The sequence below is a fragment of the Arvicola amphibius genome, chromosome 3 (genome assembly GCF_903992535.2).
Source record: "Arvicola amphibius chromosome 3, mArvAmp1.2, whole genome shotgun sequence".
Classification (NCBI taxonomy): Eukaryota; Metazoa; Chordata; class Mammalia; order Rodentia; family Cricetidae; genus Arvicola; species Arvicola amphibius.
Window position 1 is genome coordinate 114,185,215 of NC_052049.1, and position 24,783 is coordinate 114,209,997.

Here is a 24,783-nt window from a genome sequence, read left to right on the forward strand (position 1 = left end):
TATGGGGCCGGAAGTACTAGCTGTGAAGTGTTCATTGTCCTTCTCTAGATATGCTTTGTCCTGGCACTAGTGTGTGACAATGTGCACAGAATATTGCTCTAGCGGGGCTTAGCTTTTGTGCCCACAATTTTATTTTATGTATGCCTGATCGATTGATTGATTGCCCACAAAGTTGACCTCTCCGTTCAGGCCAGTTGACAGTGATAACCCAGAGTCCTACACTTTACTGTCCCTAAATTATCATCAGACCTTCTGGCACTACCCAGGACTCCCAGGCAAATAAAGACATAGCTTTCCAGTACAGCTCCCAGCAGCTTCTCAGGCAAGGCTACATTCTGACTGCACACAGTGTATGATACTTTCATATTTAAATACACTCTACTTTAAAGAACTAAAAGTATTTCACTTTGGCCCTAGTCAGTTTAGCTTTTGAGTTGTGTATGCCATGTGTAAAGTGCTCTCTGGACTCCTTGGACTTAGCATGCTTGTTACGTGGTGAGATTTTTTTTATGTATTGTGTGAATAAGTTATTAAGACCAAGTTCAGGGTGAGTGACCATGTTTGATTTCTACTCTAATTACTAGGAACTCCTAAGTTATGTATATGCACTCCACAGTGCTGAGTAGGAGCCATGATAAGGGTGTACTGCATACTGGGCATGCCAACCCAGGAGCCTTGCAAAAAGAAACTTTTGAATGCCAATGCGAGCTCTGTTCTGCTATTTATTATTTACTTATTGCTAGCACTACAGTTTTTGGGTTTTTATATGAGAGATGATAGCTGATAAAATCTACACAAGTATTCCAAAATAAAAGTAAAACCCCTGAAATTAGGAGTACTGGGCCTCAGCATTTCTGATAAAGGTTATTCTATCTGCTTTGGGGTTTAGTGTCAGAGGTAGACTACCAAGCAAAGACAACTCTACACTGTGGCCATGGGGCTGAGCCTATTTGCAGAGCTCAGAGGGAGCCCCCAGATATTGGGGTAGAAGGAAGTGACCCAGTCAGTCTCACTAGCTGTGTGGGCACTGAGCTTGGTTGGAGGACTGGAGACTGCATGGCACTTGGTATCTCTGCTGGTGCAGTCTTCTTGCCCAGGTCATTCTGCAGCTTGCTCACCGAGTTGATTCCTACTAGGGCTTAGAACACATAACCCCGTCTCTAGGATGTTCTCCTAATATTCTCTTCCTCCTTAGAGTCTCGACTCCTTCTACGTTTGGCTGTCAGGTGTGCTCCAGTATGAGACCCTCATATTACCCCATTTCTTTCTGAAACTCTCCTTTCTCACTTTTCTCTCTTATTTGCTTCAGAATCGTTCCTGCCTTACTTCCTTAGAGTAAAGGAACTTTATCCAAACTTAATTTGTTTCCATGGCCTACTCTTCTGTACCTCAGTTTTGCTTTAATTTTCTTCTTGATTCTTATAACCAATTGACATTCATCCATATACTCAATCATACATTTACTCCTTATGATACAGCCTTTTTTTATGCTCTCTGTGTGTATATGTGCATGTGTATGTGAATACAGTGGCTGCATATGGAGGTCAGAGGCAACTTTATGGAATCTTTTTTCCCCTTCCACCTTTATATGGGTTCCAGGGATTGAACTCAGGTCATCAGGTTCCACAACCTACTGAGCTATCTAACTGACCTTCATTTACTTACATCAGAACTTAACAGAATGTATCCCACCCCCCTTTATTTTTGAGATAGAGTTTCTCTGTGTAACAGTCCTGGCAGTCTGGAACTCACTCTGAAGACCAGGCTGGCCTCGAACTCACAGAGATCCAACTGCTTCTGCCTCCCTAGTGCTGGGATTAAAGGCATGAGCCACCACTGACTGGCCCAAAAGTTATCCTAACAGTAAGGATTTAGTCTTTTTATTTGTGGTTCTAGAGATTCACCATAGGGCCTTACACATGCTGGTGAGTGATAGGCTTCTGAGCCATATTCCAAGCCAGGATTTTGTAATTTTTGATCCTTGTCAAATTTCAGAATAGTTCCCACAGACACTGCAAGCCCAACAACTCCTTATTGAATGAAAGAAGAAGTGAATGAAAGTAGATTGACAGTATTACCATCCTGTCTTGCTTTGTTTAAGGCAGTGTCTAAGAGACAGCAGATATTCCCAGTCAAGCAAAGAATTGTCATGTTTTTCTATTCATTTAATTATGTGAGTGTTGGACTTAGAGGCTAAATGGGTTTTGCATTTTCTAGTTGAGTGTACAGAAAAAAGGAAGCATACTAGAAGTTTGACTTAGAAGCAATGGATGCATTATTGAGTGTATGTTGCTTGCTCATTTAGCTGACTTACTGAAATGAATCATGCTACTTAGCACGGCATTGTAAAACGGTGGTCATGACAGTCCACTTCTGTCTAATCTTCCAAACCGTACTGAAAAGCTATTTTTGTAGATCACTAAACTCATATCCAAACTTCCCTAGTATGGTTTCTTGAGACACGTTTCCTTAAACTTCCTATTTGAGGTCATGTGCTATTAAACCACGTCAAGCTCATTGGGCGCCAGGAGAACTCATAGGCATTTAAGGCAAATTACTAACTCAAGAGTAGTCTGCTGAAATGTAAATGATTTATTAGGAACACTCTCATTGTCTTAAGATAACACTTCCCAAATGGTACCAACATGCATGAAACCCAGGATTTCCACAATCCAATTTATTTATGCAATGGAGCATTCACAGACAGCCAGTAGGGCAGGCAGTGGAAAAGATCAAATCAATAACCATTGTATTCTGTATAATAAAGTCAGTATTCCCTTGAGGACTTCTATTATCTCGTAGATTTCCAGGGATATTGGCATAGGCATCTAAGCACATACTTTGTGCCAGCTTGCTGTCACTTTTTTAAAAAACGTGTTATTCTAGCCACATTCTTCATAAACAAAAATATTTTTTTCCATGAAATTATTGACTCTTTTTGATTCTAAAGACTAGCTCTTTGCTAAGTTTTTACAGTGTATTCAAGTAACCACACCATTGAGTTTATCTGGTTACTCTGAATCAATTATTCTCAATTATTCTATGTTTTTATTTTCTTAATAACATACCTAGCTAGTTTATATTTGTAATCTGTCCAAGATACTTGGGGAACCCAGTGCACTTCGACAATACATCACTTAGAAGTCATCACAGTTTCCCAATCAAGATGTTCTTTGTATCAAGTATGCATGGGCACACACAGAGGCCAGAGGTGCATGTTGGCTGACTGTTTTCCTTCTTCTCTTTTGAAATAAGGTCTCTCACTGGACCTGGAACTCACCAATTCAGCAGGACTAGGTGGCTAGTGAGCTCCACGGTTCTCTGTCTCCACCTTCCCATGTAGCGGCGGTCAGAGGAATTTGGAAATAACCGAAAATAGTCCTTTTAGAATAAATCAGTTTTAATAAAAGGAGAATAAGGGAACTTACAAAGCCAAGGTTCCAGCGAAGCAGAGGGTGACGCGGGGGAAAAAAACAGGGGCGTCCCTCCCTGACCCGGTTCTTTTTAAAGGTACCTTTCTCCCCTGGGGCAGCCATGCCCCTGAACGCAGGGATTGGGCCAGCTGCCCCAACATCTCCCCCTTTTGTCTAAATAAGGCAGATTCAGAAACCAAATACAACTATATACAATGGCTTTGTAAGTTCCCTTATTCTCCTTTTAGTAAAACTGATTTATTCTAAAAGGACTATTTTCGGTTATTTCCAAATTCCTCCGACCGCCACTACAGGAACCGGAGATACAGACATTGTGATTTGCTGAAGGAGTTGGAATCAAACAAGGGTCTGCTGGAAGAATAGACAGGCACTACTGAGCTCTTGCTCCCTTCCCTGCCCCCAAAGTCTTCTTTACAAATTTTAGAAATGGATCTTATTGTTTTTTTTTTTTTGTTTTTTTTTTTTGATTTTTTTTCGAGACAGGGTTTCCCTGTAGTTTCTAGAGCCTGTCCTGGAGCTAGCTCTTGTAGACCAGGCTGGCCTCGAACTCAGAGATCCGCCTGCCTCTGCCTCCCGAGTGCTGGGATTAAAGGCGTGCGCCACCACCGCCCGGCTAAGAAATGGATCTTATTGTTAATGGCACTATGAAGAGGAGAGTTACGTCTATCAATAGTTTGAATTTTGGGGAGGCCTGCCTTGCGAATTGTGAGTAGAAATCTGCCGACCGCAGCAGACTGTGGGGTAAGAGTGGTCCCTGGTGGCTACTGCCCCCGGGGTTCTGCCCCACGTGGGGCGCCAAGTGTAGCGGTGGTCGGAGGAATTTGGAAATAACCGAAAATAGTCCTTTTAGAATAAATCAGTTTTAATAAAAGGAGAATAAGGGAACTTACAAAGCCAAGGTTCCAGCGAAGCAGAGGGTGACGCGGGGGAAAAAAACAGGGGCGTCCCTCCCGGACCCAGTTCTTTTTAAAGGTACCTTTCTCCCCTGGGGCAGCCACGCCCCTGAACGCAGGGATTGGGCCAGCTGCCCCAACATTCCCAGGGTTAGGAGTACAGGCATGTACCAAAACCAACATTTTACAGGGATACTGAGGACTTGAACTTGGGTGTCGTGCTTGCACATCAAGCATTTTACTGACTGAGCCATCTTTTCAACCCCTATTTGTGCATTTAAAGAAGGTCTTACTGCGTTGCTTAGTGTAGTGATGAGCTGCGGGCAGGCCTGCTTTTCATCCCACCCAGCTCCCACATAGCTAGCTTAGCCCCAGAAATAACAACACAGAAACTGTATTCATTTAAACACTGCCTGGCCCATTAGTTTCAGCCTCTTACTCACATCTTGACTAACCCATATCTAATAATCTATGTAACACCACGAGTGGTGTCGTACCGAGAAGATTCTAGCCTACGTCCATCTTGGGCCAGAGCTTCATCGCATCTGACTCACTTCCCCTCTTCCAAGCATTCTGTTCTGTCTACTCAAGCCACATAAATCCTGCCCTATCAAAAAGCCAAGGCAGTTTCTTGACAGAGTTTCTCTTTTTTTAAAATATTTATTATATATACAATATTCTGTCTGTGTGTATGCCTGCAGGTGAGAAGAGGGCACCAGACCCCATTACAGATGGTTGTGAACCACCATGTGGTTGCTGGGAATTGAACTCAGGACCTTTGGTAGAGCAGGCATTGCTCTTAACCTCTGGGCCATCTCTCCAGCCCCGGCAGTTTCTTTATTAATCAATGAGAGTCCTCCATTAGCTTAGGCTGCACTTGAACTCACCATCCTCCTGTCTCTGCCTCCCGAGTGCTGGGAGTACAGGTGTGTGCCACCATGCCCAAGCCAAATAGTTTTTGCTGTATTTAGTATATGTAAGTTCCAAAGAAATTTTTCTGTTTTGTATGTGTACATACATAACACATGTATGTATGTATATGTGCATACATATAAATATATTTATTTGTGTACGTACACACACATACTTTTCCTGAGGGTTTTCTAAACTATTTTTTCAACTCTTTTAGAAAAATGTAGTTTTTCTTGGCCAAGTAATAAGGACATAAAAAGATATTTAATCATAACCTTTAGAAATATTTGACTTTTTGTTGTTGTAGTTTTCAAGATGGGGTTTCTCTATAGCTTTGGAGCCTGTCCTGGAATTAACTCTTGTAGACAAAGCTGACCTTGAACTCATAGAGATCCACCTGCCTCTGCCACCTGAGTGCTGGTATTAAAGACATGTGCCACCACTGCCCAGCTAGAATATTTGATTTCTAAAAAGGGATTTTAATTTTGTATTTGAAATTAATGCATCACATCTCAGTATATCTTCCAACTTCGATGTCGTGAAGGTATTTCAGTTAGCATTCCATTTTTTAAAAAGTATATAAAATATTTAGTACAAGAATTATTTTGGCCATTTTCAATACCGTTAATTATGAGAATGTTGCACTGTCATCTGTAACCTTTGCATTCTGTAGAATGGAAACTCTCTAGCTATTAATCAGTGACTTCCTTTCTGCCTCCCCATCTCCCAAGTATCACTCTTCCTTTTGTTTTGAGTTTAACTACTCTAGGGACATTAAGTAAATAGATCACACAGTATTTGTCCTTTCTGGTCCAGCTTATCTCACATAGCGTGATGTCCATGTGTCAGAATCACCAACGACACATTTTGTCTGTCCATGTAATGCTGGACCCTTGAGGTTCTACAGTTTGGCCCTGTGTGATGCTGCTACTAGTGAACACAGATACACAAGTGAAAATCCCTTTTTCTGTAAGCATTTTCAACTACATATGAGGGAGAAGAAACCTGATGGCCTCATCACCCAGTTTTGACAGTTATCAGCATTCCTTTTTCCCCAACTTTTCTACCTTTTCAATTTTAAATACTTTAAACCAAATTCAAGTAGTATGTTATTTTATGCATATATACTTAGTGTTTTTTTTCCTTATATGTAAGGGTTTTTAAACAACTTAATCATAATACCTTTCTTTCTTTCTTTCTTTCTTTCTTTCTTTCTTTCTTTCTTTCTTTCTTTCTTTCTTTCTTTCTTATTAAAAATTTCCGCCTCCTTCCCGCCTCCCATTTACCTCCCCCTCCCCTCTCCACTCCCCCTACTTCTCCTGTCTGAAGAGCAGTAAGGGTTCCCTGCCCTGTGGGAAGTCCAAGTTCCTCCCCGCTCCATCCAGGTCTAGGAAGGTGAGCATCCAAACAGGCTAGGCCCCCCCCCCCCCCAAAGCCAGTATGTGTAGTAGGATCCAGACCCAGTGCCATTGTCCTTGGCTTCTCAGCAGCCCTCATTGTCTGCCATGTTCAGGGAGTCCGGTTTTATCCCGTGCTTTTTCAGTCCCAGTCCAGCTGGCCTTGGTGAGCTCTGATTAGATCAGCCCTACCATCTCGGTGGGTGGGAGCACCCCTCGCAATCTTGACTTCCTTGCTCATGATCTCCCTCCTTCTGCTCCTCCTTTGGATCTTGGGTGCTCAGTTCGGTGCACCAATGTATGGCTCTGTCTCTATTTCCATCCATCGCCAGATGAAGGTTCTATGGTGATATGCAAGATATTCATCAGTATGACTATAGGATCTGGCCTTTTCTGGCTCCCTCTCCTCAGCTGCCCAAGGAACTATCTGGGGGCATCTCCCTGGATACCTGGGAACCCCTCTAGAGTCAAGTCTCTTGCCAACCCTAAAATGGCTCCCTTAATTAAGATATATACTTCCCTGCTCCCATATCCACCCTTCCTATATCCCAACCTATCTTAAGGGTACTAATACTGTTTGCTTTTTGTCTCTGTTTTTGAGACAGGCTCACCCTATAGCCCAGACTAGCCTTGAACACTGAAATCTTTTTCCTCAGGCTCCCATGTGCAGGCATGTTCTCTCATAAGCGGCTCCTAATAACTTCTCAAGATATTTTGCAGTTTTAGACTAGATTTATTATATATCTTCCCCTCCACCATGTGAATATGGGCCTGGGACTCCAGTCACTAGGCCTGACAGCAAGCTCCTCCCTCTGCTGACCATCTCGCTGGTTCTGTGACTTCAGTGGGTGCTGGGCAGGAAGGGCAGTCCCTGCACTGATTCTCAACTGTTACCTGTGGTGGTGTACTTTGTTCTGTCAGGCCATTAAATTGCAGGCCCGACGTCTTTAACCTGTTGCAGCTCTGTTAAGGCTTTGCTAGGGTTGGTTCCTTTTTTGTTTTGTCCTTACTCTTGCGGGGAGCCCCTACTCCAAGGGTATAGTTTTCTGGACTATTCCCCAAAGCTGCTCCTTTTAACTTGAACTCCAGGATCTTCTGTGGACTGTGGAACCTCTAACGGCCTTAGCTTTCTCAGGCTCCTGGCAGCTGCTCTCTGCCAACTCTACCTCCTAGTCTCACTTTGTGCATGTATAGTTGGGGACTTGGCCAAGGACCTGATTTAAAAAAAAATTGTTTGTTTTTGAGACAGGGTCTCCTTCTGTAGCTCAGGGAAGCCTCAGACCCGCTAGCTCAGGGAAGCCTCAGACCCGCTGTCTTTCCGCCTCTGACCCCAGTGCTGCTATTGCAGGTATGCATCAGGATGCCCGATTCTTTGCCAGTTTTATATTCTTTTCCAATTTTCTTTCCCTTTGCTCTTTTGTATTAGTACTTTCCTTGTTTCTGTAACAAATTCCCCGAGAAGCAGCAACTTGAGAAAGGTCTATTTTGATTTACATTTCATTGTGGTAAGGAGTGGGTGGCAGGCACGGCCACTGTCACATTGCATCCAGAGTCAGTAGGCAGACAGTGTCCAATGCTGGTGCACATGGCCCTCTGTAGTTAGGCTGGACTTTCCACTTAATCTAGAAAGTCCTTTACACACATGCCCAGAGATTTGTCTCCCAGTAATCCCAGAGTCTGTCAGTTTGATAATTGATGTCCATGTCATCTTGATATCCAAACATAGCACTTTTAAGCCATAACCTTCTATGCTTTCATCCTATAGATTCATGGCCATTCATAGTGTCACATATTCAGCCCAACTTCTGAAGTCTTCATAGTCTTTGTAACAGTTCCTACACTGTTGGAAGGTTCAAAGTCCTAGTGTCATATAAGACTCAAGGCAGCTTTTGACCATACACCCTTATAAAATCATAAACAAGGTACATACTTCCAATACACAGTAGCACAGATTAACTGGATTAAAGCAAGACCAAAACTCAGCAGGGAAAACACCAAATCTTAGAGCTCTATGACCTGTGTCAGTGGCTCGTGATGGGATTGCCTGAGCTCCAAAGGGCATGAGTAACCCCAGACCTTCAGCTCTTCAACACGTACCACACATAGCCTCTCCCCTGGGCTGACTCTTCTAGCCTTCCCAGTGGACTTGAATGTGTCTGTGCTTTAGCCCACTGAGGTTTCATTCTTTCTCTCCCTCACCTATATCCTCTCTTTCTCGCTCATCTCTACCACTAAACTGCATCCCTATCCTGTGTCATTATACTCTTGTTGTACAAATTATTCCACTTAGGAACCTTGTCCACTTTCAAACTGTGAACCCCCCAGTCCTGTGTCTTTCATGCCTGAAAAATAAGTACTATGTAGATGATGCCGCCAGTGTCTGCTGCCATCTCAAAATGGAGCCTACCCCCCTTGGACCACAGTTGTATTAACTTGGGTGTGTTAATAACCCTGGAGAAACACTCCCCAGAGGTCTCTTTCAAGGAGCAGGAGTTCGTTCAGTGATATACTCAGCTGAGTCTCTTTTTTTTCGTTTTCAGTGTCTAAGGTCTTGCTCTTGTGACATCTCTCTTAGTCTCAGTGCAGACTACCATAATAGTGTTCATCTCTTTAACAATCCTAAAACCTTGCCTGATGTGGAACAGTGTTCTGTTTGTGTTGATTTCATTCGCTAATAAAGAAACTGCCTTGGCCAGCCCTTTGGTGGGTGGAGTAGACAGAACAGGAAGAAGGAAGTGAGGTAGATGGCTCAGTCAGATGCCACGCCTCTCCTAAATAAATCGCCATGCCTCTGCTCTTTGAGCCAGACCGCCGTGCCTCTCCTCAGGGAGACAGATGCGATGAAGCCAGCCGCCAGGTCAGACATGCTGAATCTTTCCTGGTAAGACACCACTTTGTGGTGTTACACAGATTATTCGATATGAGTTAGTCAAGATGTGAGTAAGAGGCTGAAAATAATGGACCAGGCAGTGTTTAAAAGAATACAATTTGTGTGTTGTTATTTCGGGGCATAAGCTAGCCATGTGGGATCTGGGCAGGACGAAAAGCCGGCCCGCAGCTCCACACTACACTTGCCTTGTCTGTAAGGTTAAACTCACCACTCTTTTCTTCTCAAAGTGCCCATTTTCTTATCTTTCTGCTTTGCTTTTTGATTTTTCTCTCTTAGTAGACCTGGATAAGAGCTGTAGAAGTAGCCATATCACAGCCTGAATGCTGTCCTAAATTGAAATTTCTTCTGCCAAGTGAATTAGTTCATTGCTTTTATACTCAGCCTCCCGCAGGTTCTCGACACACAGAGGATATAGCCAAATTCCCTGCCAGGATACTACCCAAATAAATGGCCTTTAGCTCAATTTCTAATCGAGTCCTTATTCTGGTCCGAAGCTCAGGAGCCAGGTATTGTCTTCTGTTTGTCTTGATAATTGGTCATCCAAACTCCCATCAATGACCCATGAAGCCTGTTTTCTACCATGCTAGAACTTGATATATAACTATCTTGTGTTTTATGTAATCTATAAGCCCCTCTCTGCTAGCCACAAAGCATTTGTTTGTTTGTTTGTTTGTTTGTTTTCCTCTGGAGTCTGTTGCTTAAGAAGCCGGGCTGACTTATAAAATGTCCAAATCCTGGATTTGGTTGGTCATGTCTATTTTGTCATACAACATAATCTCCTAGCTCTCTGATCTTGTAAAGTGCCACTTATAGTTACAGTCTGGTAAAATATAGGTTTAATTCCCTTATCTAAAGGAGAGGCAGGAATTCTTCACACCTCTTCCATCACTTCACTTTAGGTATTGGATAAGGACTGGTTTTCCACTTTCAGTGATACTCAGAATAACCTGCAGGTTTAGCTATGTTCCTGTAATCCCTTTCTTACAGGATTTAAGTATGTTCCTGTAATTCCTTTCTTACAAGCTTTAGGTATGTTCCTATATTTTCTTTATAACGGTTTTCTCTTGATCTTGTCCAGTTGTTCAAGTTGTGCCTCTTACATGGCCACCTATAGACACAGTTTCATGCAAAGATGAAATGCTTTACATGTGCCAGATACTGTACCAAGTGTAAGAAACAGTAATGAACATAGAATACACAGATATGTAGTTAGTAGATAATATAGTAAGAAAAACATTAGGCGCGGGTGGGGGAACAGTGAACAATTGGGTCTTGTGCTGCTCTTGGTGGGGGAGGGGCCAGAGTTCAATTCTCAGCACTCACATTGTTTCTCACAACCTTCTGTAACTCCAGTTCACGGGATCTGATGCCCTCTTCTGGCTTGTGTAGGCAGCAGGCATGCACAGGGGACATAGATAAGCATGCCAATAAAATACCCAAACATGTAAGATAAAATCAAAAAGGCAGTCAAGCGAATATTGTGGAAATTCATATTACTGGGAGAAAGAAAGGAAAGAGCAGAGGTGCTGAGGCAAGAGTACTGCTTCTGTGTTTGACCATGACATCACAGTGCAAGGAAACTGTGGGGTCGTAGAATATTTTTGTGTCTTTTGGAGCCAGGAGGAAAGACAGGCTTATGTGCACTTGTGTGCATTTGTGTAGACATTCTCACTGAGAAGTAATTCTCAGAACGAATTTGCCACAAGTAGTCCTGCATCTTGATTACAGCGGGAACACTGCACATCTGCATATGTGATAACACAGAACTGTGCTCGTCATGCCCATGCCGGAGTCTGGGCTCTGCTACTGTTCTAAAATGATGTAAGGTTTAGTCACTGGGGGAGACAATTGAAGGTACAGGAGACCTGCTTGTACCAATGCCTTGCGACTTTTCAGAGAACAGATGTAGGGAGCCTGGGGCAGAATTGCGGATAATACTTAGGAGTAATATCAGAAGATCTCAATAATCTGGGATCTGTTTAGAACTGGGATGGTAACTGTTCAGCCCAAATTGTGACTCTAGAAGGGCTGGAGGCAGGAGTGAAGAACAGCTGGATTCTGGGTACTCTTAGGGGTAGAGTTAGGAGACTGTGCTGATGGGTTGGAAGAAGAAACAGAAGAGCACGGAAGTTCTTGATCTAGACCACTAGCAAGGGAGAGACTGTAAGAAGCACCTATAGCATGCCACAAAGTCTGCCTTGTGTGAGATGAGATGGCGTTTCTGCCAGGAAACAGAGCAACAAACCCGCTTCCTCTACCCCGAAGCAGCCTGACCTTCAAGTTAGAGGACAATAGGATAGCAGAGTGAGCTCTCTCTCTCATTAACCTGCTTGCGGGCAGCTTGAGTTATTTTGGCCTGCCCTGGCTCCTTTGGAAAGAAGCATTTGTTTGATAAACAGGAAGTCGTTTCCATGGTTGTAGGAAGAAGAAATGATAGAACCAAGTGGCAAAGTAAAGAGCTGCTGATTGTGGTTAGCCTGGAATGGGCAGACATGTTTTCAGGTAGCATATGAGACCAGCCGAGGATACTTGCCCCCTGGCTGGGCTGAGCTCACCTTTCATCCCGTGGAAGGCAGTTTCTACCCAACGCTTGACCTACAGTGGTTTCCATCAACTCCAAATGTTAGACAAATGGAGACAGTCTGCACGGCATGGAAAAGTGACTTATTTTAAGAAATGTTAGCTCCCTGCCACTGTCCTGTTAGTGGCATGCCTCTAAGACTCCACTGAAGCTGGTCTAGGCAAGCAAAGACCCGCCTGTGTGTGTGTTTTTGTTCTTTGAAAGGTTAGAACCTGAATATACCACAAGGTATCCCTCCTCCTCGTGTCCCAGTAGACTGGGACAAAATTAGAGTGAATTCTGAGGCAGGTCTGTGTGCTAGTGCTCGAGTGGTTTTGAGCCACAGCATTCATTCATTATTCTGTCACCCCTCAGCGGGGGTGTGAGCCTCAGAGTGTCACTAGCTTTTGACAAACCTTCACAGGGAAGAGCAGATGACGTGTAAAGAAGTCCAATGGCAGATGACCTAGGGTGATTGACTGGTGCAGAAGAGAACTTGGATTCCACACGGAGACTCACCCCACTTTGAGTTTTAGCTGGCTGAAGCCGCATTGCAGTAAAAGAGAACTTTAAATCAGCCCTGCATTTCAATAATAAGTGATAAGTGAGTGGTGGAAAGGGCCCGCATGACTGACTTTACATAGCAGGTGTCTCCTTGATGTCCGCCTAGGCGGGAGGCAGGGCAAGAATATAGACTATCAGAAGCTAGGGTCCTGGGGACAGTTGGGACCAGTGGTTCTATAGAACTGGTATTGGTAGCAAAGATGTAGGAGACCTAGCTCACGGAAGGCCTGAAGGAAGTACAATGGCTCTTCTGAGTCCCATTTAGCTAGAATCCTAACAAAGATCAGATTGTGTTTTTCTTTGACTGTTGAGTGGATTGAGAACCCGCTGTGTGAAAGTACCCCAGTGTTGATTCAGAGCGGTGACTACACATAAGTGCAGGCTGTGCTGCTACTCTGGATTTCTCCACTAAAGGTTAAATAGCCCATCTGGACTGGAGATTTTGCTTCCTGCTTGCTGCACATATAGGAATATAAAGCAGCCATTTGTCAGCAGGCCACTGAAAGGCAGGTTTCTGCAGGGACTGAAACTGCAGCCTGTTGGTTTCCTGGCACACCCACCTGACCTTAGACTGCGAGCAAAGCTAATGGGTAGGGGAATTCAGTGGATGAAATTAAAAGCTGAGGCAAAGGTGTGAGTGAGTCTGAGCCCCTAAGACGGTGCTGAAGGCGAAGAGCACAGAGCAGCAGCAGGAACAGCGTGGGTGTCAAGTGCTGGACCGGGAGGAACTCCTATTGTACCTACCGAAAGCTGCTTGCAGAAGTGATATTCAGTGACACCCGCAGCTGCAGGAATAGTGTGGGGATGCTGGTAGTTGCAGTTCTGTGTGGTGTGTGTATCCCAGTCTGCCCAGTGTGCTGCCACTAATGCCTTCTACCCAGGACCCTGAACAATGATGTTGGTGTGTAGAGTAGTCAGTCGTATGCAGTGCCACAGACGCTGCAGAGCCTGGAGCTGCATTAACAGAATGCTTCAATATTCACTGCATGCTGCTGAGTGAACCTATGAAACACATAATAATGTATTTTAAAATGACTGAAAATTCAAGTTTTGTCATATGTGATAACTCTTAAAGTACACGCTTATCCTCAAATGCAGGAGCTCTTCCCTGGTCCTGGCCTGTGAAAGTTGACTCCATTTAGCAGGCTGGGAGCTGGGGTTTTGTTCAGGGATAACCATTGTGTCATTGTGAAGATAAAGCAGAGCTAGGCTGCATTCTACCAGCTGGTCTTGACAGCAGTTCTGAGACCTTTCCAGTCATTTTAGAAAAATAAAGTACTTAGACATTTATAAAGTTTTTTTAATGAAAGAAAATCACTTATTTTGGAAATCACAAAATTAATCATTCTGTCATGTTAAAGAAGCTTTGATGTGTTTTGGTAATTAATGTTTACTGCCAGACGAGTGTCTCTTGGGCATTTTAATTAGTGGGTGGCTTGGCCAGATGAGCTTCTCTGATGGTAACCCTTCAGAGGAGTTTATTCTTATGTTTCTCAAGAAGAGCAGTCTCCTCAGAGCTCTTTAATTAGACCAAGTTTAGCAACTAAACATATTATTAGAATAATTAGGCATCTCTTAGGGAACGGGGAGGGGGCAGGGAACAGGTACTGTTAGAGAGTGATCGCTTAAAATCTAGTGTCTTGCCTCTGATGGGGGTCCAGTTCCAGAGCAGCTTGTGTTATGTTGTTGTCCTCAAGTCTGGGAGTTGTGTTGTTTGTTAAGAGCTCCCCTGTGGTTCTCACTAGAAGCCTAAACACATCTGAGTATAGCTCATCCATCCATCCTATCTCCATCCTGGGGACTTCTTGTCCTCCCCTCACCCCTACCCCATTAAATTATAAGTAACTATGGTGGGTTTTTTTTGTTTGTTTTTTTGTTTGCTTTTAGTTTTTAGAGACAGGGTTTCTCTGTTTAACAGTCCTGGATGTTCAGGAACTCACTTTGTAGACTATGCTGGCATCAAATTCACAGAGATCATCCTGCCTCTGCCTCCAGAGTGATGGGATTAAAGGTGTGCCCAGCAATTGTGGTTAATTTTTAAGGGGAAAGCTTTCAGGATCTTGTAAGTGAGGCATTATAACAGGTCTTTCCAGGTTGTTTGTCTATTTTTAGTGATGTCAGAGTCTTCCTTGGCAGCCTAGGTTGGCCTCCAAAAAAATGCCCCTACCTCAGCCTCTGAAAAACTAGAATGATAGGTTTGTTTGCCACTCTTGGCTTTCGTGATCTTTCTTAGTAATTTGTGTATTCACAATAATGTGTGTGTGTGTGTGTGTGTGTGTGTGTGTGTGTGTGTGCATGAGTGTGCATGTGCATCATGTTTACACTCTAGAATATGTCCCTTGCTGTCAAAACCCAATTTGTATTTTCAGAAATTGTCATGTAGATGGGTTGTTGATTGCTTCACACTTCTCCCTGGCCCTTGGTTGTCTTCTCTGTGTTCTTGGTCTTTGTAGTGACCATCGCTAGTAGTACATTACCCTAGATTCCATTCTTATATAAGTTTAAAAAAATAAATATTGCTAGTCATGAGGGTGAGATGTCACCAAAATAATTGCGTGATTTCAGTGAACTATTAATGAGTGGTCATATGTATACCTATATTGCTTAATTTTGTACTTTTTTATTATCTCAAGATACATAAAGCTAACATTCTTTTTCAGCTGGATCATTTGGTTAAAGGACTTTTCACAGAAGGTTATTAGAAGTGTTCATCAGAATATGCTGTTGCATTTCTTCAAGATTTATTTTATTTTAATTTATGTGAGTATGTGTGGGTCTCTCTGTGTGTGTGTCTGTGTGAATGTGTGTGTGTCTCTCTGTGTGTGAGTGTGCTTGTCTATGTGAGCATGTCTCTGTGTGTGTGTGTGTGTGTCTGTGTCTGTGTGTGTGTGTGTCTGTGTGAATGTATGCCATGTAAATGTGGGTACCCAGGTAGCCAGAAGAGGTGTAAATTCCCCCATAGCTAGAGTTCCCTCATAGCTGTCAATGGCCCAATGTGAGCACTGGGGATTGAACCTGGGTCATTGGCAAGCAGTATACACTTTTGGGTTTAAAGGCCAGTGCCACCATGCCCAGCCAGGATACACTCTTAACTGCTGAGGCCAACTCTCTAGTCCCACGGTTGATGTTTAATCCGCACATCTGTCATGATGTGCAGCTAGGTTAAGGTGTGTGTTCCATTGGCGCAGTATCAACCAGTGCCTCGCTCTGTAAGAAAGTACTTCTAAAACTTGCTGCAATGACTATAGGGCAGTCAAATGGCTTTTCAGTCCTGAGGACAGCCACAGTCGGTCACATGCCAGATTGTTTGTTTGTTGTTTGCTTTTCCCTATATTCTAGCAGCTCAACTATTGATCATTTTTCTTGATAGAAACATCTTGGTTTTCAGTTAGTATTTTCTGTAAAAGTTAGTATCATAGTTCTAAGAATAACAGACTCAGATATAAAGATGTATATACATTGATTGCTAAGTGACCAAAGAATGTCAAATTATAAGAACTTCAAAAAAGTAGATGTCTCCGGGTGGTGGTAGCACATGGCTTTAATTCCAGGGAGTCAGAGGCAGGCGGATCTCTGTGTGTTCGAGGCCAGCCTGGTATACAGAGTGAGTTCCAGGACAGCTAGGGCAGACAGAGCAACCCTGTGTCGAAAAACCAGGAAAAGAAAAGAAAAGAAAAGAGAAAGAAAGAAAGAAAGAAAGAAAAGAAGAAAGAAAGAAAAGAAAAGAAAAGAGAAAGAAAGAAAGAAAGAAAGAAAGAAAGAAAGAAAGAAAGAAAGAAAGTGTACGTCAGCCAGGGCAGAGCCCCGCAGAAAGCCAGTCTCCTGCTTTGTGTGTACTTTGTTCTGAGATATCTATTGCTATGACTCTGCTTTTTGACACACTCTTCAAACACAGGAAATGCTTTGGTGCTTCTCTTCATGTGTGTTTGCTTGTGTACATGTAATCTTTTGCAGTGGGGTTATGAGAAGGAAGGTGTTAAGTGTTACAGTTCTTGAATAATAGCACTAAGCCCTGAGAACACTTCTTTCTTATGGTGGTGCCATGTGTAACACTCTTACACACCCTCATCACAATAGGCTCAGGCTTAGAGGGGTTTGGGTTCTTACTGCTGGTGAGGTTTTATGGATGTGACAGGAAAGTGCCTTGTTCTCCTTCAGCTCTGTTCAGGTTTTATTTATTGTTTTATTTTATATTTATTGGGTGTGGGTGTGGGCCTGTGTATGTGTGTACCACATGCATACCCGGTACCCATGAAGGTCAAAAAGAAGGCATCAGGTCTCCTGGAATTGGAGTCATAGAGCTATAGCCACCATGGGTATGCTGGGAACTGAACCGGAGCCTCTGCAAGAGCAGCCACAGCTCTTAACCACTGTGATCTCTCCAGCCCCTCTGTTCACTTTTAAACTCTGTTATCAGATGGGTGCTTCACTTGCCTCCTAAACTGCCTGGGGACGGGGATCTTTGACATCATCTTGGGTAGGTACTGACTCTCTCTTGTTCACCACAGACCACCTGGTGGCCCATGGAAGAATGGCAGAGAAGGAAGCTCGGCGGAAGTTCAAGCAGATTGTCACAGCTGTGTATTTTTGTCACTGTCGGAATATCGTTCATCGTGATTTAAAAGCTGAAAATTTGCTTCTGGATGCCAATCTGAATATCAAAATAGCAGGTGAGGTGTGTGCTGAATGTGTGTGGTGAAGACAGGATGGAGGAGCTCCTCAGTCAAGGTTCTTAAGGCAAGAGGAGAGAGCTTCTTGTTTAAAAGAAGCATGGTGAAAGTAGGGGCAATTTAGACTTTAAAAAAAAATTAGAACATGAGCCAGGTGGTTGTGGCACATGCCTTTAATCCCAGCACTTGGGAGACAGAGCAGGCAGACAGATCTCTGAGTTCAAAGCCAACATATTCTACAGAGTTAGTTGTGGGACATCCAAAACTACACAGAGAAACCCCACCTTGAAGAACAAACAACCTCCTCCCTGAAAAAATAAAATTAGAGCTGGCTACTAAACTCTGGTTTGTGCATGCTGAGGATACCACTGAGCTACACTCCCACCCCAGTAGTATTTTTGTTTGTAGGTATTACATTGTATGTCCCATATCTCCCAGAGGAAAATCAGAGTGTCTCATGCTTTTTAATAGCCTGAAAATTAGTAAACTTTCAGAGCACATTTAAAAAATATAGTATTTGCAGGAACTCTCTAGGAAGAAAGGAAGAGGTAGTATTTCAAATTCTGTTACTTTATTGTGTAAGTCTTTTGTAACTAACGAAAAATAAATGTTTTTGTAAATAGAAAGGAAAACTACTAAAATGATGTACTCAGCTTCTCTTGCAAAAGGTTGGTGTGTACCACCATAGACGTAGAGCATGCTGACTCTACAAGCTGGACTCTGTAAGAGTTTCATAAAATAGATCTTACAATACCCCCAAAGCATAATAGAATGTTTATTTAAAGCTGCTGTATCTCTTAAGATATGAAAAGGAGGTTTAGGACCTATTGAGATTTTTCTCAGTATTTTCTCCTCCCATATATATAAATTCTTGCATCCAGATCTCACTTTAAATCCACTAAGGGTGCTCCTTAGCAAGTTTTAACCTCTGGTTTTCAGTCCAGCCTTTTATTTCGTATCCACTAGTCTGCCCATCTAACTTCTCCATGTTTCTCTCTCAGTGGCTCACACTTGTTGCACTGACCGACCAGTGTTTGCCTGACAGATGCAAGTACATCTCCCACTGGTTTGAAGAACGGGAGTGCACAGCAGCCATACATAGAAAAACGGGCATTTTTGTTCTTTGACTGTTTGTAGGTATTACATTGTATGTCCCTTATCTCCCAGAGGAAAGCCAGAGTGTCTCATGCTGAAAACTGAAGTATTGTTAGAATTTAATCATCAGAAGAGCCAAGGACTCAAAAACTGTTCCCAGATTTCCTGCGAAGAATTCAGATTTGTATCTTGTTCCAGGTCAAAGTCCCCGAGCAAGCTGTGGCACTTCTGTCCTTTAGGCATAGACATACCTGTTCTGTTCCAATGTCACCTGTCTCTGTCCTTTTCTCGGACTGATAGTTGTGCTCTTGTTCAGAAATTCACATAGTTTGTCACTGTTGAGCCGGCCACGACATAGCAGGCAAGAATCAAAGGTTCTTTTTAGTGTAAGACTAAGCCAGGCACTCTCAGTCATCCTGCCTCAGACTATCAAGGACGTTATTAGCACAAAACCGTGCCTTTCTTTGTCTTTATGTCATTTGTGGCCATTCCGAACCCTCTTTTGTAATTACTTTATGTAGCTTCATTGAAATTAATTGTTGATAAAACCTACCAAAGCTCACAGAACTCAGATGAGTGATACATGGGAGACGAAGGCAGGAGGACCTTAAGTTTGAGGGTAGCCTGGGATGCATAGCAAGACTCGTCCTGAAAAGGTATAGTGCAACAGGCTTACTGTCAGTGAATCAATCAGCACAGACTCCATGGCTCCACGTACACTGGTTTTCTAAGTTAGTTCTGGAAGTCAGTAGTTCAAAACATGTCTTTCAAAGCTAACATCTAGATTTGAGCTGAGCTGGCCTGGGTCCCGGAGGACCTAAAGGGAAAACCCAGATTCTTGCCATTTTACCTTGTAGAGATAACCTGCCCCGTCTTCATGGCACTCACCCATCATGCTTCTGTTGCCGTGACTTTGGTCCTCCTAATTCGTCATACTATAAGGAGTCCTGTCATTACATCGGTCCTAATAGATGATCCAAGACCTCCTCTGAAGTTTGCAGCTATTAGTTTGGTCATTTGCACACAAAGCTCCTTTTACCCCTGTAATGCAATGCATTCCCGAGTGTGAAGTTTAGGAACCTAGACGTGTTTGGAGGACATGACTTGGGCCTATCAGTGTCATCGCCAGGGGCTTTGGATTATTACAGTAGTTTAATACCACTCTTTATTTTACTTTATAGTTTCATTCTGTATATTTGACCTAAGGTTAAGGTATGTTTGCTCGTTTTGTGTATTTTTTATGCTTTCTTGGTTTGTGACTTCAGTTAGATCCACTTTGATTCAGTTACGGAAAACTCCTGTGTCATTTAGTTTTTTCATTGAGAAACTGAGACTAAAACCTGAGGTCATTGGTAACTGAAACTGAAAATTACTGAAATATTAGGGCAAGGTGATTTTAATTTTTTTTAAAAAAAGTAATTAAAGCCGGGCAGTGCAGTGGTGACGCACGCCTTTAATCCCAGCACTCGGGAGGCAGAGGCAGGCGGATCTCTGTGAGTTCGAGACCAGCCTGGTCTACAAGAGCTATCTCCAGGATAGGCTCTAAAGCTGCAGAGAAACCCTGTCTCGAAAAAACAAACAAATAAAATAAAGTAATTAAAACAAATTTGAGGCGTCGCAGTGAAAGTCTGTTGTTGAACACTACTGTGGTGTTGGCAGCCAGCCTTACACAATCTCTCTCTGTGTTTTAAAACGTATACTTTGGCACAGTTTTAAAGTTCATTTTAAGTGTTTACAGTTTTAGTATTTGTTTTCAGAGCAAAACAAAGACTAAGTTGGGACTCCAGCTCCCCGTCTGCTACAGTGTTTAATGTTTTTCTTTAAGTGATTGATCTTGCATTCTTTCTTCTGCATGCCCTTATTATGTGGTTTCTCAGTCATTGCTTGAGCTTTTTTTTTTTTTTTTTTGCACATATATTAGAATTCTCGTTTGTACCTGCCACATCTTTCTTGAACGTAACAGATGACTGTGAGAAAAGCCTTTAGTAGAAGCCAAGTAGAGCGCAACTAAATGCAGAGTGGGGTCGATGCTTTTGATAGAATGTGATTGGTAAGAAATGAAGTCAACTATAATCTTAAGAGAACAGAGCTACAGTCTTTTCAGTGCTCATTTTTGATACCATATTAGAAGCTCTAGGAGGAAGCCACTGTACTTGAAAGACTCGTACAAGAGAGAAAATGAGTTGTCTGTTTTGGGGTGTCCTTTTATATAGCCCAGACTGGCCTCTCACTCAAGAGCCTCAGATTTCAGTCTCCTAGAAAGCTTATATCATAGGTGTATGCCACCATCTCTACCTGGGGGAAAAGACACATTTGGTTCATTTTGTTAAGATGTTTTATTAGTCCTGGGGAGGGGTACACCTATAATCTTAACCACTAGGAAGGCTAAGATAGGAGGATTTTGAATTTGAGGCTAGCCTGGGCAACTTATTTAAGACCCTATCTCTAAAAATAAAAAAAGGATGGGAATCTTTGAGCTACAGAATGCTGATATAGCATGAATTAGGTTCTGGGTTCAATCCTTGGTACCAACAAAAAAGGATCCCCAGTCTTTAGCAGCTCATCTTTAAACCATTTATGTTAAGGAGCAACTTAATTTGAAACTAATAAAATTCCAATTAAGAAATTAACATTTTAATGCCAATATCTAAGTGGTTTTGGTTTTAAAACATTCTGGTGGGTCAGCTGCTCAAGGTACTTGCTGCCAAGTTTGATGACCTGAGTTCCATCCCCAGGACCCACATGGTGGAAGGAGGAAGCTGATCCTGGAAAGTTGTTCTCTGATCTCCACACACATTACATGTGTTGCCCACTCCAATAAAAAAGATAACTATAAAAGAAAAAATTTTGAGGCAGGTCTTGCTCTATGTAGATCAGACTGACCTTGAGCTCACAGAGATCTGTCTGCCTCAGCCTCTTGAGCAGTGCCATGCCTGACACAAATATATGTGTGTGTGTGTGTGTGTGTGTGTGTGTGTGTGTGTGTGTGTATGTTTTTGAGACAAGATTTCTCTGTGTAGCCCTGGCTGTCCTGGAACTCACTCTGTAGACCAGGGTGGCCCTGAATGCAGAGATCCTCATGCTTCTTCCTCCCTAGTGCTGGGATTAAAGGTGTGCACCTCCACCACCCAGTCTAAAACTTTTTAAAGCATATATCAGCTGGGTATAGTTGTTCATATCTGTAACTATTCCATTTGGATGTATAGACAGAAAGCTTGCAGTGAATTCAAGGCTAGCCTTAACCATGTAGTTAATTCCAGGCCAGCCAAGATTACAGAATGGGATCCTATCTCAAAAAATAATTAAGATTGTGTTCATTATAGAAGATGAGTAAGTTTTTCTGATTTTCTTTGTATTTTCCATTTTTGAATCAATTACTATGATAATCCATGTTTTGTAGTTGCCACTATAACTACTTAAGGTATACAAAGTGTCCATGCTAGTCTAGTGCTGGCCCTAGTGAAGATTACCGTCCCTTGGTATAAAGGTAGACTCATGGATAGCTAGCAGAAGAGTCAAGCATGGCTTTATACTTCCCAGTTTTTTATTAATTTTTCTTTATCTATTTCCAGAGAGAAGAAAAATTCACTATATGTTGTTTTCTTCCTGGTTTTAGAATTTCAAAATTCTTCTTAATGGCAGTAACAAACCAGTCTCCCATAGACTCTCTTCAGTGGTGTTTGTTGTGAGTGGCTCCTAGGTAGGCTGCAGCACCTTCAGGCAGAGTTGCAAAATCTAGAGCTAAGGATATGTCGGGTTAGCTGGGGCCTTGTCCATTGTTTCCAAAGGCTCCCTGTTCAGGTTGCTCAGACCATACAGAATGTGAAAAGTGACTCCTGCCCACAAGGATCTGAGGTCCACTATGGCCCCAACATTCAGGCCACTAACAGATCTCAGAATTGTGCTGCACAGAGCCTTCCACGTGTATCACTGAATGCTTTCGTACATGTAAATATTTGACAAACTTTAGTACCCCGCTATCTTCCAGAGGGCTTAACTTCCAAAACTAATTTCTAGGCCCCGCATTCATGCAGACTTCTGAGTGGATTCTTAGCCTTGAACCTTCTGTTTTTCATGTTTTAGATGACAGACAGACAGACAGACAGACAGATAGACAGAAGGGAGCATACCTTGCCTTTCAGCACTCAGCCCACATCCTTGGCTGAAAGTGTTTAATTGCTTCAGCTTCAGGTAAAGTTCCCTATGATAGAGACGTCCCATTAGGCACACTGTGACATGTTGCCCCATTAATGATATGTTGTAATCACCATACACTTTGAAAGGCTGAAGTTTATAAAACTCCAGCACACTGGGAATTACAGGATCTCTAAGCGCATTCTGTTTGCTGACCCATGCCACCTCATTAGCACACACCTACTGTGGAGAAGAACCTCAATAATCAGACCCCTGGCTCGGTGCCCACCTTCCCCATGGCCAGATACCTGCCTTCAGACTTTGCCTTCTCAGTCCTGCCAGGGGTGATAGGTCAGGAGGGCTCAGGCCAAGATGGGTGGGTCCTGAAACATGGCTAAGCTTCCAAGGCCCTTCAAGAAGTTCTGGAATTGAGCCACAGGTTGGGCCAAGCTTGGTGGTATTAGGGTTCTCCTCATGTTCCCCGCCATATGAGTTCTGTGGAAGAATAACAATACTGTAGATCCCAAGTTGGACTGGGCCTAATACCACAAGTTGGCTTAAAGACTGCAGCCCAACGGTCATGCAGGAGCCAGAAAGGGGAGAACTCAAAGGGGGCCTCCACTGCATCCTGTCCTGTCAACCTCAGTACTGTGAAGTTGGAGGAGGTGGAATCAAGTCCCGAAAACCCCAGGGCGTGAAAGCCCTGCAGAAAGAACTAGAACAGTTTGCCAAGCCCCCAAAGCAGAAGAAGATCACCTTGGTGTACACCCAGGCTGACATGGGGCTTACCCTGGATGTTCTCTTTGGAAAGGTGTTCAGCTAGGTGATCATCTCCTACTTTGAGGTCCTATATATAGCTCAGCTTCAAGAACGTGTGTAAGCTGCGGCTCCTGCTGGAGAAGTGGTTGGAGAAAGCTGAGAACCTTCAGGAGATGTGCAAAGAAGAGACCCTGGTATAGCTCCACAAGAAAAAGCAGAGAAGCATCGAGAATTGCATGAGGGAACCTGGGGAACATGTTTCTGCAGTGCCCGAATCCCATCCTGTGGCAGATGAACATCATCGCCAAGCATCTCGAGCTGCAGAAGGGTGTGGTCCCACTGTGGTTCTGTAACCAGCACCATAAGGGCAGGTGATCAATCATTGACTGTTCCCAACGAGAGGAGTAGGAGGCTGCAGGGTCTCCCTTCCCAGGGGCCATGCTTCCTTTCCTCTGCCACCAGAGGCCCATTTTGGTGTCCTAGGCTACAGGAGCCCTTGCTTCTTAAGTCCCTTTTACTGAGGATGAAGCCTTTCCCTCAGTTTCTGTCATTGCTTTGGTTTCTCCCACGGCATCAGACTGAGGCACCAATCCTGCACAGAGATGGGGTGAACAGAGGGAAGGGGAAGGAGGTAGACCAAGAGAACGTGGAGGCTGTGCTACCATGACCTTGAGATGAAGTTCTTCGTTTACTGAGGAGGGATTGAGAACAAGGGGGTGAGGGGACACAGGAAATACACGGAGGTGTGATGGAAGTGAGGTTCAGTGATGCCATTCATCATGAGCCTATCATTCATCTTCTTGTTTTAACATAAAGAAGCCTGGGACACAGTAAAGAAAAGAAAAATAAGACCCCCAGTACCATTATTGATTCAGATTTCAATACCCTACTCAAGATGTAGCATTTGAGGTAAGACTTGAAGGATGGTGGAATCAACAGGGTAGAGGAGAACCTTCCAGAGGCTCCGTTAGTGAATATGGATGAAGTACCCGTTGTGTAGGCACTGAGATCCTGGGGATGCAGCAGCAGATGAAACTGTCCCTTTCACTGTCATCCTGATGAGGAGGGCTGTGAAAGATGCAGTCCCAGTAATGTGACCGAATGATTTGTGGGAGAGAGACTGCTTTTGTCAGGACAGGCAAGGCCTTCCAAGCTGAAGGAAGACAGTGCCAAAGGTAAAAGAGAAGAGAAGTGTAATGGAAGAGGCCAGCATGGCTAGAGGTGAAAAGAGCCAACATGGAGGGAATTATGGTGACAGAAGTGGCAAGGGCCAGGTGCACATGGCCGGAGGTGGGGTTTTATTTTGGTTCCTCTGGGAAGTGAGGTATAGGTGTGGTAGAATGTGCATGGTGCATTTGCAAACAAGCCATGGGATGGGTCGGTCGTATGATCCTTGATCCTGACACTCCTACAGTGAGATGGAAGGTGGAAACAGGATGATCATTGGGAAGCTAGCAGGTCAGCTAGCCTGCTAG

The 24,783-nt window shown here is 43.4% G+C and overlaps 1 protein-coding gene and 1 pseudogene across 3 annotated transcripts in view; both read left to right on the forward strand.

The window, feature by feature from the left end:
* Positions 1 to 24,783, forward strand: part of Sik3 (SIK family kinase 3) — a 223,496-nt gene that overhangs the window by 127,848 nt on the left and 70,865 nt on the right. For all 3 annotated transcript variants that reach the window (XM_038321273.2, XM_038321274.2, XM_038321275.1), the window contains exon 4: positions 17,159 to 17,320. In XM_038321273.2, coding sequence (XP_038177201.1) covers positions 17,159 to 17,320 — 162 coding nt within the window. The remainder of the gene's footprint in view (positions 1 to 17,158; positions 17,321 to 24,783) is intronic.
* On the forward strand, positions 22,846 to 23,890 carry LOC119808818 (annotated as a pseudogene).